The sequence below is a fragment of the Nyctibius grandis genome, chromosome 2 (genome assembly GCF_013368605.1).
Source record: "Nyctibius grandis isolate bNycGra1 chromosome 2, bNycGra1.pri, whole genome shotgun sequence".
Taxonomy (NCBI): Eukaryota; Metazoa; Chordata; class Aves; order Nyctibiiformes; family Nyctibiidae; genus Nyctibius; species Nyctibius grandis.
In genome coordinates, this window is record NC_090659.1 from 100,455,627 (window position 1) to 100,469,372 (window position 13,746).

Genomic DNA, 13,746 nt, shown 5'->3' on the forward strand with positions numbered 1-13,746 from the left:
AATGGCTTGTAACCTTTTACTGCAATCAACCAGTACTTCACTTCACAGGCAGTTCTGCTGAAAGCAGTGGGTTGTTCCTTCAGCATGAAAGTTATTGTTTAATATTAAGAGTGCACCATACTGCACCCATGTCATTTGAAGCACCCTTGATAACACCTAATGATAACATCTGCTAGTGTTTTAAAGGAGAAACTTGATAATATGGTGATACCTTGATCTAATATTAACTTTATTAACTAATATTAAATTTAGCATTAGAAAGAGCTTTGCAAGCCACAGCTGCTAATAAGATTAGCTGAAATCTCAGCAGCTCCTAATTGGTGGGAAATTGTCCCTTGAAACAGTCACTCCCCAAAAATATAAAACACTGTGTGAAAATATTGAGAAATACTCAGTCTATAAGTATGTTATTGTCCCAAAACAACATTGTTGCCAGACAGCAAACAAAAATTAAAGCCTTCAATTGAAAAGATACAAACTGAACTTTAATCTCCAAGCATTACCTAAACACAAAGTACAAAGCCCCTCCCACATATTGGCCAAAAAAAATTATCAAAATAGTCCATTTCCTAGTGACTATCACAGAACAGTTCACTAAACAGGAAATCAAATGCAATATATATTGCTCGTTGGATATAACTATGCTCAAGTTTTCTGAAAATGAACTATTCTATCCTGGAAATTATAATATCTGTTATACCTAAGGGCCCTGATAGCAAAAGTTATTGAGTCTGTACAAAAAAAACCTAGGAAATCACATAGCTGTCATAAAATACAACATAACCACCAAGACTAACTGCAACCAGGAGCTGGCATGCAAAAAAAATTTGTCAACTAGAGAGAGTGATTCCTTACAAAATGTTATAGGAAAGAGTTTTTATTTATAAGGTTTGCAGGTAGAGAAGCTCTGTTTCAATTGATTAGTTGAAAAAAATGGCCATTAGCAGACACACAAGTCTTCCTCAAGTCTGAAACAGAAGCAGTGGATTCTAACGCTAAACATAAGCTGAAAGAGCAGCTCAGTTTAGTTAGGTATGCATGAGTTATACAATCTCTCAAGAAAACAGAAATTGCTACCTGTGAAACAGAGCTGTTACAGGCTGGGAAGGGGTGAAAAGAGAAGATACAAGATACAGAAGGGCACTTCAGCTAACACCAACTGTTCCCCTTTCCATTATCCCAGTAACATCCCCTCTACAACACAGCTAATTTTTCCTTGTTGATGGAAACACAAACCGGGAGTTAAAGAAGAAACAACAACCTACCTTCTCCAAACATGTACATCTGTTTCTAGTGCAAAAAGTAAGTCTGTCAGGAGCCGCTGGTGCATGGGAGACCATTTAAACTCTGGAATACGAAACATAGTTGTGCGTGGGCCTGGACTAAACTGCCGTCGCTGCTCTTCTGTCATTGGCATTCCTCGAAATCCCAAGTCAACACGTAGATCCCGGTCTTGCTGGGTGACAGATCGACCCTGTACCGCCTATATTAACAAGAAGTTCAAAAATCATGTTAACTTTTTGTAAGGTGTTTTTGAATGGATCACAGAATTTGAGAAAGGATGGGCTAAAAATGGACTTGAGTACAAACTAAATGAGATATTGATATTCCAAGGCAGGCAGTATCCTTCAGTAAAGGAGCTGCTCTGATTCAAATCAATGAGCACTGAGGGGCTATGGTTGGCCTTCCTTTCAGCTATTCACCGATGTTCTACTCTCAGGTTCTTCACTTGAAGTATTACAGAAAAGAACAAATGCAGCATGTACAAGGTCGGCAGTGACAAGACTTTGTTTATAGGAAACAACTATTCTTTTGTGCTGATAACACAATTTTCTTTGAATATTTGACTCAAAACATGGACAAACTACACAGTGATGGCTTCAAGAAATCAGTGTACTTTTAGACAGCTCCTCATTTTCCAAAACCAATTTATTTATCTGATCTTCTTAGCAGGATCATTGAAGAATCAAGTCTAGTCTCCCAAATCTCATTTTGCCAATTTTGTTACACTTTGTTAATTGGCTAATAGTTTTATGGATCCTCAGGACATTCTTTAGATACTGGATGTGGATGTGAATTTCATTCCTTTTCAATACCTACATAGTCATGACTGTTTCCACTTGGTGATCAAAGACAAAACTAAAAGATACACAGAGGATACGATGGAGAATACCATGAAGGAAAAAGTAGTAAAGAAGAAACATTTTGACTGAATTTGAGGCAAATGTTCATAACAATGAAATTACTTATAATGTGCAACATCTCTGAAAGGAAGTGTCACGGTTCAAATGGGCCGGCTATTAAACCTGTGGCAGATGCTCTCTGTTAACCGTCCCCCCCCACCCCCAAAGGGAAAGGGAAAGGGAAAAGGGAGAGAGACTTCCGGGTTGGAAAGTTATAACAGTTTTAATAAACTATAATAATGAAAAAGAGTATAATAATAATAATAGAAATAATCAAATATATACAAATATATATACAAAACCAAGATCGAGCTCCCCTGAAGTCAGCCACGTCACCACCGGCACTGCAGGGCAGGCTCCGGGAAGGCCCAGGCTGGGCCCAGCAACGGTCGAGAGCTGGATTCAGGGATGCACGGATCGGGATCGGGGGCAGCAGGAAAACGGACAGAGTCCTCTTCGGACACCGGCCATAGCAGAAAGAGAGTGAGACCCTCGTGATCCCCCCGCTTTATACTGAGAATGATGTGTATGGGATGGAATACCTTCGTTGGTCAATTTTGGGTCACCTGCCCTGTCCGCTCCTCCCTGCAGGTGTGACCCCCCTTCGGCTCTTCACTCGTAAGCAGTGAGGAATTTAGCAGTGACCTTGGTTTCTCTAAGACTAAGTACAGCAAGAGCCTTTCTGCATAACATCCCTACCGGTGCCTCAGTGATAACTATAAACTTCAAGCGTTATCAGTCCTGGAAGCAGACGCTGTCTGCAAAACTTGCAGTTAGTTTCAGAAAGTGCAGCTACTTAGAAGAGACTTAGCTGAAAGTAAAAATCACTGAAAGGAGAATTGGCCTGGTTTTGGCCAAACCAGGACAGGAAGAAATACTGGCAAAATAGAAAATATACTTGCTTTACTCACATATTAATTTCCTGATCTTAGCATACTGTTTTAAATCTAGGCATTTAAAAGCAAAAAGTCATTTACAAAATATTTGTGCTAGCAATGTAAAAATGGACAGAGCATTGGAGCTGAGCTGGCAAGCTTCTTAGATCTTAAGTCTGATTTTGATCTTCTGTAGCCAGCATTTTGAGAGCAGAGCAGGTTTCCTTCATTCAGTTTGACCAATGGGGATCAAAATTGTTACTGTTGCTTTCATTTCCTATGTTTTTCTTAAAGCCATCTTTAAATTATTCTTTTCTTGTTTTCTTAGACTTATCTAATTTTTGTATTTTTTTCACGAATATTCTGCATAGTGCTTTCAATTCTATTTTCAGTATTTCCTAGTTGGGACCGTAGGAAAGAGTTAATTTTATATTCTTCAATCTTTGATCTACTATTGATAAAGGCATTAACTCTTCTTAGAAGTAAGCAGGAGTTCCCATCTCTACTGTATTGTGAAATTTGTTGCTTCCTTTCAGTGCATTTGAACAAAAGACAGTTTATTTCTTACCGATAAGGTGGGGAGCTGATTGTCAATCTGTTTTTAGAGAATTTGAGGTTAGCAACTTCATTCAGATACCACTTGTTCTCTTTTGGGTACAACTACAGGCAGTTGTCATGTAGCAGCAATAATGGTATCATAACTGTACCACAATAGAAGAGCTTTTATCTAGCTAATAATACTGTATTTGCAAGAATGGGCTTTGATGTGCATTACATAAACCACCACGATACCCAATTATCTACACTTGGGTCTTTAAGTCTTTAAGTCATTTTCAGTGTTTTCAGTCGTCTCAAAGAGATCAGATCTAATGTGGCATATTCCACACATGTTATAATCAAAACTCCAACCTCTGGCTCCACTGTAGACATGTTAAAATTAACATTGCTCTTTACTCATGAAAACAATAATGCTTGATTTATGTTTTATTTAATACATATTTCCATCTTTTTTTATTAAGGTTAACTTCATTTAAACAGAAAAGATTTAACTATGGACAGCTTACAGTTCACAGGGTATTTCAAAACACCCAAAGAAGAAATTAGAAGATAACAATAATGCTGGTGGTTACACAGTTGATAATTGTTTTTAAGAAAATTATTTAAAAGATATATTAATGGCTACAGACTTAAAGCAATTCACTGTAGTTTATCATTGATTTTAAGGGGAAATATCTGTAATTTAAGTAGTATATGGAGAATAAAGAGAGTTAAATAACTTGTAGAGCCAGTCTCTTGAAGAGTACACAGTTTGTAGATAATTTGCAGTTCCAAATGATTTGTTAGGAATTTTGTGAGTAACAGTAAAATATTTGGAAAACATTTTATTTCTCCTATCTTATAATGATCTGATAAAAGTTCATTAAGATTTATGTATCATTTCAACCCTAACAAGTAATTATAGGCTTGAGGAAATTACATTTTTGTAATTCAACTGTTATAGGTAAAATTGATCAAGAAAAGAGGTTAAAGAACAGAGAAGTCTCAAAGTCACACTGACAGGATTTTCTACAGTAGCTAGTATAAAGTCAGATTATCTTTTTCATTAAAGATTTATCTTACAAATTCACTGTGCTTATGGGTGCATATACGTACATAGTAAATGAATACTAGCATTTCACTTGCCTTTTACTCTTTAAACAAAAATCCACATTTCAAAATAAAAACTGGCTGCTCCTTTTTCTTTCTAGCCTCCATTCATTCCATTTATCAGTTTCCATGGTATTAACAGTCTTAATTTTAAGACTTAACTTGGGAACTGATAGTAATAGATACACTATTCCTATAGAGAGCTTTTAGGGCTTGTTCTTTATTGCACAGAATGCTTTTAAATATAAGGATCCCTACACAAGGCTTGATAGTCTATAACTGATGTTATGAGGATTTTCGTAGTTTTAAAAAAATACTTACAAGAGAACCCCAAACTTTTCTTATAATACCTGTCTAGGGAATGCAAGAGCTGCATCTGCTTTTCCCTTCAAAACACAGGTTCTTACCATAGAAGAGAGACTTAGAAGAGAGCGTTCTTTCTGCAACCTTAAAAGCAATCTTTGATTACATGCTACAGTCCCTGAACAATGCCAGTGAGAAAATTAATTCTGTGCTTTAAAAGTTCATAGTGATCCTGTATTTTGTTGTGTATAGAGAGTACAAATTCTTTCAAAGAGTAGTCTTCTGCCTTGGCCTTCCCATTTTCAGAATAGTGATCAAGGCCCTTAGCAGTTAAATGCACGACAGCTGACCCAGGCTGGCCCACAGGTGTATTCTACATCATTAACAATCAAGTTCACTATAAAAGGGAGGGCTTGCTGGGGAGGGGTGCGGCTGGTTTTGCTTTCCTCTGTTCTAGACTCTCTTTTTCTCATTGCCAATGGTTAGTATTCCTGGAAAAACATGCTGCAACTCTGTAGCTAAGTATACTTTTGTGTGTTTTGTGTTATGGTTGATATTGGTTTCTTGATTTTACTACATCTGTTCAGTTTTAACCCACAAGTCTCCCTCTTTTTCCCAATTTCCTTCCTCGGTTGGGGACGGGACATTGGGTGAGAGAAAAACTGTTATTGTTTAGCCCTGGGTGTGGGCTAAACGAAGACAACACCCTTTCATATAATTAAAGAAATATATTTCAAACATCTCTCAGAACTCATACTATTAATTTATCCAGCAGTAACGAACAGCAACTACATCAGGCACATACACAGCTACAGTACTTGAAACTTACCTGAGTTGTGGTAGTCGTCTGGATCTTCCGTATCTCCTTTCCTGCTTCCTTACCATCATCAGATCTTTCTGTATCTGATATTATACTTCCTGCATCAACACTAGGTACAGTTTTGCTACCAGAAGACTCTGTCTCAAGAGTTGTGGCAGTCATTTCGGCATATTCTAATCCTTTAGATGATGAAGCCAGCTCCCTCTCAGAAATGCTACTCATTCCATCTGAAGTTGTGTGGATCTTGAACTCCTTGTCCTCTATTATACTTGAAGCACATGTTATATCTACACTACCCGACATATGTGCAAGCAATCCCAAATCATCATTTACACCAAGATGCATCTGTGTCTCTTGCACATTTGGAATAGAAATGTGATTACTTGAAAGTTCAGGTAGAAGTTTCTCCTCTTGATTAGGTATTTTATCAAAGAGAAATGAGGTACTGTTATTAGAAGGTTCATCTTTCTCATCAGCCAGAGTTATTAATGGACCATTATCTTTTTCCTCATTCTTCTTAATAATACCCACCCTTCCATGAACATTGTTTTGAAGCTTCTCAACAGCAGCACTATATACATTATCTAGAAGAGATTCGACTTCTACAAGTGCACCATTTTCTCCAGTTACCAGTGTCTCTGGTGATAAATCCATATCATCCAGTTTTACTTCAGTAGCTTCTACTTTTTCAGCTTTTATATCAACTAAAAGGTCATGAACTTCCACATGCACTCCTCCTCCTGGTCTCTCAGCACTTCCAAGTACATCATCTGATACCTTTGTAGCCATGAGCAAGTCCCTCGTATCTGTACTGACAGGGTAATCTGTTTCACTTTCTGGACTTTGGCTTTGTGAAAGGTCTTCTATCTCTCGAATCTCCATTCCACCTTTTGCTCCTGTTGTCTGAGAGGAAAGACCTGAGATGGTGCTCACGTTCCCCTTCTTCCCCTTTTTTATGTTTTCTTCCTCTTGCCTTTGATACTCTTCATACATTTTTGCTAGATACTCCTTGTGAGCCTCATATGTGACCTTAAAAAGAAAAGAACAGATTATGTGGATGAACATATGCTACATGAACTTGGACAAAAACTAACAAGAATCTTAAAAACATATTAATTACATACAGCTTGCAAATTATTTCGCAGCAAAGGACCTACAACGATGACAAAAAAATGCCACCTTGACACGCATGGGTAGAGCCACCAGATGGCACTAAATCACTTTACATCTTTTACTATATTGCTAGTCCCTTTGGGGGAGTTACCAGTATTAAAAAAAAAATCCACGAGTCATTTCTTACCTTGGAATGAGCTATAGAAAGAGTATCCACCCACACTCTCCAGCCTCCCCATTCATATTTTATTGCATGATACAAGAGAATACGGAAAATGTTGTAAACCATCTCTGTGATCTTCTGCTCTTCAGAGTTCTTAGGGTTAATGTATCCCAGAGAAAACATCCAGTCCTGCCACACTGAACACTGAAGTAAACATCTAAAGTGAAATAATTAGGTCAAAATATGTCCAAACAAAGCTTTTTTGTTTTAACATTATGATGGTTAAAATAAATCATATGGTACATCTCTGAACATCAATTCAATGGTAGGAAGAAACTTAAAAATACTTCAGGATGAATACAAATTTAAAGTATATTCAAAACAAAAGAACTTCATATTAGTTGCTGAACTATTCCATTTAATATACACTATAAAACTCTACACAGAGTACAACAGATGATTACTATTACCCACAAGTCAAGGATGAGAAAATACTATTTGTAGTGACATACCTTCTGTTTTCACGGCTATTACTAAAGAGTTTTATCATATCAGATAAGAACAAACGTCGAACTTCCATCAGCTCTGCACTTGGTGTGGAATTTTTTAACAGCGTTGCCACCACCTTAAGAATCACTTTGAAAGAATAAATTAGTTATGTAACACATTTCAACAACATTAAAAAAAAAAAGTTGCTGACAGCAACTAATGTAAGTAGACACTGAAACCCATATGAATTTGAGATACACTAATGAATTATTCTTGCTTCCTGAACCACATTCTTTCAAAAAACCCCACAACCTCCAGGCAATACATTTATCATACAAACATAATATATTGTCCTTACTTGGATTCTGAATTTTCACTGTAGAATCTGGCTCTGGATGCGGTTTATGAACAACTTGAGTGCATACTTGTTCTGTCAAAATCTAAAATAGAATATTAAGTTCCTTTTACCATTTTTAATTAAACGCTACAGAATTTCTTTGTTAATTTTTAAATTTGTTAAGAGCATTTACCATGGCCACTTGTAACTTCATACAAAACATTTTGGTAAAATATTTTTATTCCTGAAGAACAGAAACAAGCAATTCCTCTACTCAAGGATCAAGATTTTCATGGATGTACAGTGGCTGGTTAACTAACTTTTTAGTTTGCTGACTAAATACACAATAATGATGTTTTAAAGATATTGCATTCATATTCCTCATAGTGTTATATATTCACAGATCAAAAATTCTTTCACGAGCATTGTACATCAAAAGTTATTCTCATACATTCCATCCATAACCAAACCAAATATTTCTTAAAAGTGGGTTTCGTTTCCGCCAGATAGGAAAGAGGAACAGTCACAGACAACATTCAATAGGAATAATCCTGGCGCTTCACATAATGAGCAAGACAGATCATTCTCCTGTTTCATGAATTGTACCTGAAAAACTAATTAATCTGTATGGAGGCAACACCAAAGACCTTTCACACTGGGATACCTGTCACAGGTTCGGTTCTATGTATGCAACTTTATTTTAAGAACAAGCTAAAAATTTAATGATACTAACACAGAATTCTCAGTAAGTATATTCAAGCAAATGTTATTTCAGAATAGAATCATTTAACTAGTAATTCTTATTTATTTTAAAGCAGAACTTGAGCTCATGCATTTTCTGAGAATACCGATCACAGAAGCTCTCAGAAATCTGAATGCAGCAACATTGAGACTGTGAGACCCAAGTCGTCAAACAACACAGTGTAAGCTTAGATACGTGCAATAATAAAGAACTTAACGTCTGAGTACGTCATTGGCAAATAGATGACATTTAGGTTTTTACAAACATAGGAGAACGTTTTCTACATCACTTAGACTCAGAACCCTAAATATCAAGCACTCCTTTAGTCCTCCATGTCTTTTCTGGAATCACTCCTCAGTATCTAGCCATTACACCTATTTGTGACTGAAAAAAAAAAATAGCATTATTTAAAAAATATCTTTCTGGTGCATAAGATCCTCAGAAATTGCAAAAGGTTCAATTCTAAGTCACCATTTTAAAAATAATTGAAGATTGGACATGATCTTTCTGCGTTTGCAGGCATGAGGACATGGGTTTCAACTGATGCGATGTTGACAATATTTTGCTTTAACAAAATTGCTCACCATCAAAGCTGAAGTTTCTACAAGAGCCTAGTGGAATAGTTGAATGCTTTGAGGTCATATTCGCCTCAAGCAGTATCTGTTACACAGAAGTGGCTGTGTTCAGTTATCATTTTGGCATACTATCAGCATTACTAGTTAAAAAAGAAAAACAGCACTTTTCAAGATTTTGTAAATTTGAAAGGAATGGCACAAAAAAGCAAAACAAAAAGAAAAAAGGAATCTCTGGCTCCAGCAAGTTCTCTTTTTTTTTTTTGTGTGTGTGTAAAGTGATGAACATCTTAAATAGCAGGATTTTTTCCATCACCCTTTGTAATGCTATGTGGAAAGTTTTATAAAGACTATGTAAAAATTGTTAATAAAAATATCCAAAGCATGGCAAAATACATTCTGAATCAAGAAATCCATTATTAAAATTTCTATCTAAAATGTTCTCAAAAGTCTTGAGACTCACGATATTGTAAAGCAGAGAGTCACGATATAATTAAGTCATAATTTTTACAACAGAGACAATAATCTCTATGTTTATAATTTGTACCTCATAAAGCGTGTTATATGTTGTAACAGTCACCGTATTTGTATGCAGCATCAACCTTTCTCCAAGAAGAGTGAAAAGACTGTGAGTATGCATGATTTCAACCTTACGCCTGGAAGAGAAAATAAAAATATTAGAAAAATGCCAAAGTTAAACATTTTAAGTAAATGCACAAAATCAAAAGCCAAATATTTTGATGTTGTACTAAAATGTTCTAAAACTTGTTATTCTGTAATCATTATGAATTAAACATCATTTAAGATCTTTCCCAGTATGAATGTAATTGTAGTAATACACAAAGTTCTCAGAAAGCAATGGCGTATTTGGAATGGGTTTTTGTATAAAACAAATCACACACCATTCTCGCCCTCCATGATTTTTTATACTGGAAAAAGACAAAGGAATCCCTTTCTATGTTGCTCAGGTTGAGAGAGTTCAAGATGTTCACAGGTTGGCTAAAATGTGATCACTGCAGAACATATCTTTTGTTGCTCTCTCAAGGACTCAGGACAATCCATCCTTAGATCTTCCAACATAAATACTAACACATACAGATTTATCAGTATTGCCATTCTCTTTACGTAGCATTCTCTCATGCAGCCAAAATAATTAAATCCTAGAATAACATACATTACAATGCAAAGGAAATAAAATCCTGAAAAGTTACGAAAGTCCAAGTGATTGAAGTGAATTTTATAGCCAGGATCAAAGACTACTCAAATCTTAAAAAGTGGAGAAGAAAGCAGCTCACATCAGTGAATTCCGTCTGTCCCAAAACACTGTTCTTTAAAAATTGGATATAATATCATAAATAAACAGAGTACTTTTTATAAATTACATCATTAAATTTATCTACTACTGTAATGAATATGAAATAAAAAACATTATTCAAAATAATTAATAATCTCTATCAAAGCAGCATAAAAATATAAGATACAGTAAAGTTTCTGTAAACTTTTATGCATTCAAAAGCTAAGAAACTCCCTTTTCATGATTACTGATGATGATAACACAGATTTAAATTACATAGATTCATTCTAGAGCTTTTGAAATTAATACATGATATTATAATTTACAAATAGGTACAAAAAGAGTGGCAACAACTTGTACTAGTGTGTACTCTTCTGTGCACAGAAGAGTGTTCATGATTTCCTTATGAGAAAAACTACAAGTATTCAACGTTGTGAGCCATGATGTAGCACACAGAAGTGAAAATTTGTTTAAATGTGCAGCTAAAACCCAAAAGTAAATAATGTAGTATGACTTCAGCGGTGGCGTAGAAAGAATCCAGGATGGCAGAGAAGGAAAAGAACAGGATTTTGCCAACTGTTAAGGTTAGACAAAGCAGTCTATCCTCACAGATTACAAAGAAAAATCAATTAAGTTATTCAGGCTCTCATCTAACACATTACTGGTCACTTGTTCTATGAACCAATTTCCTCCATTCTATAGCTTAATCTGTGATGAATATATATGAACTACAGCAATGGTAATTGGTTTTGTACCTACCCATTTGTTATTAATATTGCATTGGTTCAGATTTCATAAATCACATTATAACATCTCTTTATGCAATTCTGCTTTAATGTATTAAAATATAATGCCTGCTTCCTGTACTGTGAAACAGAAATTTAAGTTCTTTATAATTTAATGTAGTTTATAATTTTATAAACGTTTAGAGTTTCCTGTAGTTGACTACAATTTTATAAAATCATGCGTATGCACATATCCGTATGTGCACAAATAGGCACAGCTCACAAGCGCTAGCTGTAAGATATGAAAATGGGGAGGACATTTCTACTTGCTGAAATCTACATAAAATGTGAACATTTACAGATGTTATGAGGTCTGAAAAGTTAAAAAAACTTTGAAAGTTACAGAGAATATTCAATGGATTTCAATTACTTCAATTACATGAAAAATAAAGTAATTTAATTTTATGCTATGTATTTTCACTCAACAATGGAAACTACATTGACACATCCATAATTACGAGTGGATGCTAAGGACTGGGAAATGACACTTCAGCTTCTGAAAAATCTCACTTTTCTTTTTCTGTAATGTTGCAATGACAGAGTTTGCTACTTGATTTACTAGATAAGCGACAAATATTTTAAACAAATGTACATATTTGGACAAAACCAGGCTTCTGCACAAGTCAAATCTTCATCTGGTCTATCTTTCTTAATCCAACTCCTATAAATGTGAATGATTTTTAGTAAGTAATGTTTGAAAAGCCCTTGGAGATTCTTGAGTGGACTATCAATTTGCTTTATTAATTCCCAGAACACTACTTGGCTTGCTGGATCCCAAAAGAAAATCCCATTTGGGAGCATATTCTCAGCTAACTGTCTCTCAATTATACAGTCATACTTTATTGATCTTACTGAGAAAAGCACGTCTAGCAATACCGCACTCTGGCTGGACTCCTAGCTCCCTTGCCTTCTAAGGAGATTTTACATGATGAGGTCTCTTGTAAAGCAGACGGTGAATTTTTATACTGCACAGTCTCCCACTGGAATATTGTTGTGGGTTAACCCTGGCAGACAGTTAAGCACCACACGTAGAAGGGGAAAAGTGAGCAGCAGCAGGTTACACAGCACTGCATGCTTTATAATTCTTTCTTAACACCAAAATATGGAAGATGAGACTAAGTACATCTATTTCGTGACAACAGCTCTTTTTAAATGTATTTCTGCAAGATTTTTTTTCATGCAAGATTTTACATGTGAATATTTCTTGCATAGAGATATGCCCTTACCTCCTTTTTTACATTCATTTAGTCTGTCTGCTTTTCCTTCTAAAATTTGCCCATGTGAATAACATATTCTTCTATTTCATTTTTCACATCATTTTAAAGCTATTTTTAAAAGTACTGCCCTGAAAATTTTATTTTAATGACATTGAAAATTCCAGCAACAAATTTTTGATGATACTCATGTTTCCTATTATCCTTAGCTGAAAATACAATATACATTCATAAAAGTTTTAAGACTTGAATTTCAGCATATCATATATTTGGCAGACAATCACTGTATCTTTTCAAACATCATAGCAACAAGTTAACCGGAAAATTAATTTTATCCCAATATATAAATGTGAGAATTATTAATCAGAAAATGGAACAATTTTATTTTAAGTAATATCTAAAGACTGTCAAAGAATATACAGTAATCATGACAAAAAGACAAGAAGAATTGTGAACTTAAATACACCACTGTAATGATTATAAAACTACACTTACTTATGACCCAAGTGTTTAAGAAAATATCCAAGGACCTTCAAAGCTTGCACCCATATACTCTCACTTTTGGAAGCCAATAATTTATAAATTACTCTAAAAAAGAAAAAAAAAATCAACAAGTTTTTTCAGTTTATTACTAAACATCAGATATATAGATTATTTCACTGAACAGGGGTATTTCTTAATAAATAAAACCATAAAAATAGCAATTTACACAAAATAGAAGGATATACTGAAAGCACCAAGCACAGCGTAAGAAGTTGATCATGAATTCTTTTGGTTAGAGACACGGTATCTTTTGGTTTAGTTCAATGTTTTATAAAAGAAAGTAACAACCTTCTCTCATACTTCTACCTTGGAACAATCAAATAAAAAACAGTCTGAGCAGTTGTAGCCTAAGACAAGGGAAGCAGATTGGAGCACAATAAGGTCACATCCTGGAGTCTCTTGGAGTACCTGGATGCTACTTTCATGAATCTCCTTTCATTCTTAAAACCCTACTCAATATCTTTTCTACACAGGATAGGGCACCTGCATTTAATCACAGTACATTTATACTGAAATCTCATTTGTCAGAAGTTAAACATGGCAATATGTTACACAAAATCCCATATACACCTATGAAGCTGCATCCTCATTGCATCAAAATTTGAAGTAGAAAAAAATATACCCTCTGGTTTTAAATCCTGGATAAAAAAGGACTCAAATTTTAAC

General features: G+C 35.0%; 1 protein-coding gene across 2 annotated transcripts in view; it reads right to left on the reverse strand.

The window, feature by feature from the left end:
- NBEA (neurobeachin) overlaps positions 1-13,746 on the reverse strand; it is a 560,398-nt gene that overhangs the window by 357,686 nt on the left and 188,966 nt on the right. For both annotated transcript variants that reach the window (XM_068419495.1, XM_068419505.1), the window contains exons 17-23: positions 13,033-13,125; positions 9,792-9,900; positions 7,952-8,033; positions 7,617-7,740; positions 7,129-7,321; positions 5,838-6,857; positions 1,266-1,483 (exon numbers count right to left, since the gene is read on the reverse strand). In XM_068419495.1, coding sequence (XP_068275596.1) covers positions 1,266-1,483; positions 5,838-6,857; positions 7,129-7,321; positions 7,617-7,740; positions 7,952-8,033; positions 9,792-9,900; positions 13,033-13,125 — 1,839 coding nt within the window. The remainder of the gene's footprint in view (positions 1-1,265; positions 1,484-5,837; positions 6,858-7,128; positions 7,322-7,616; positions 7,741-7,951; positions 8,034-9,791; positions 9,901-13,032; positions 13,126-13,746) is intronic.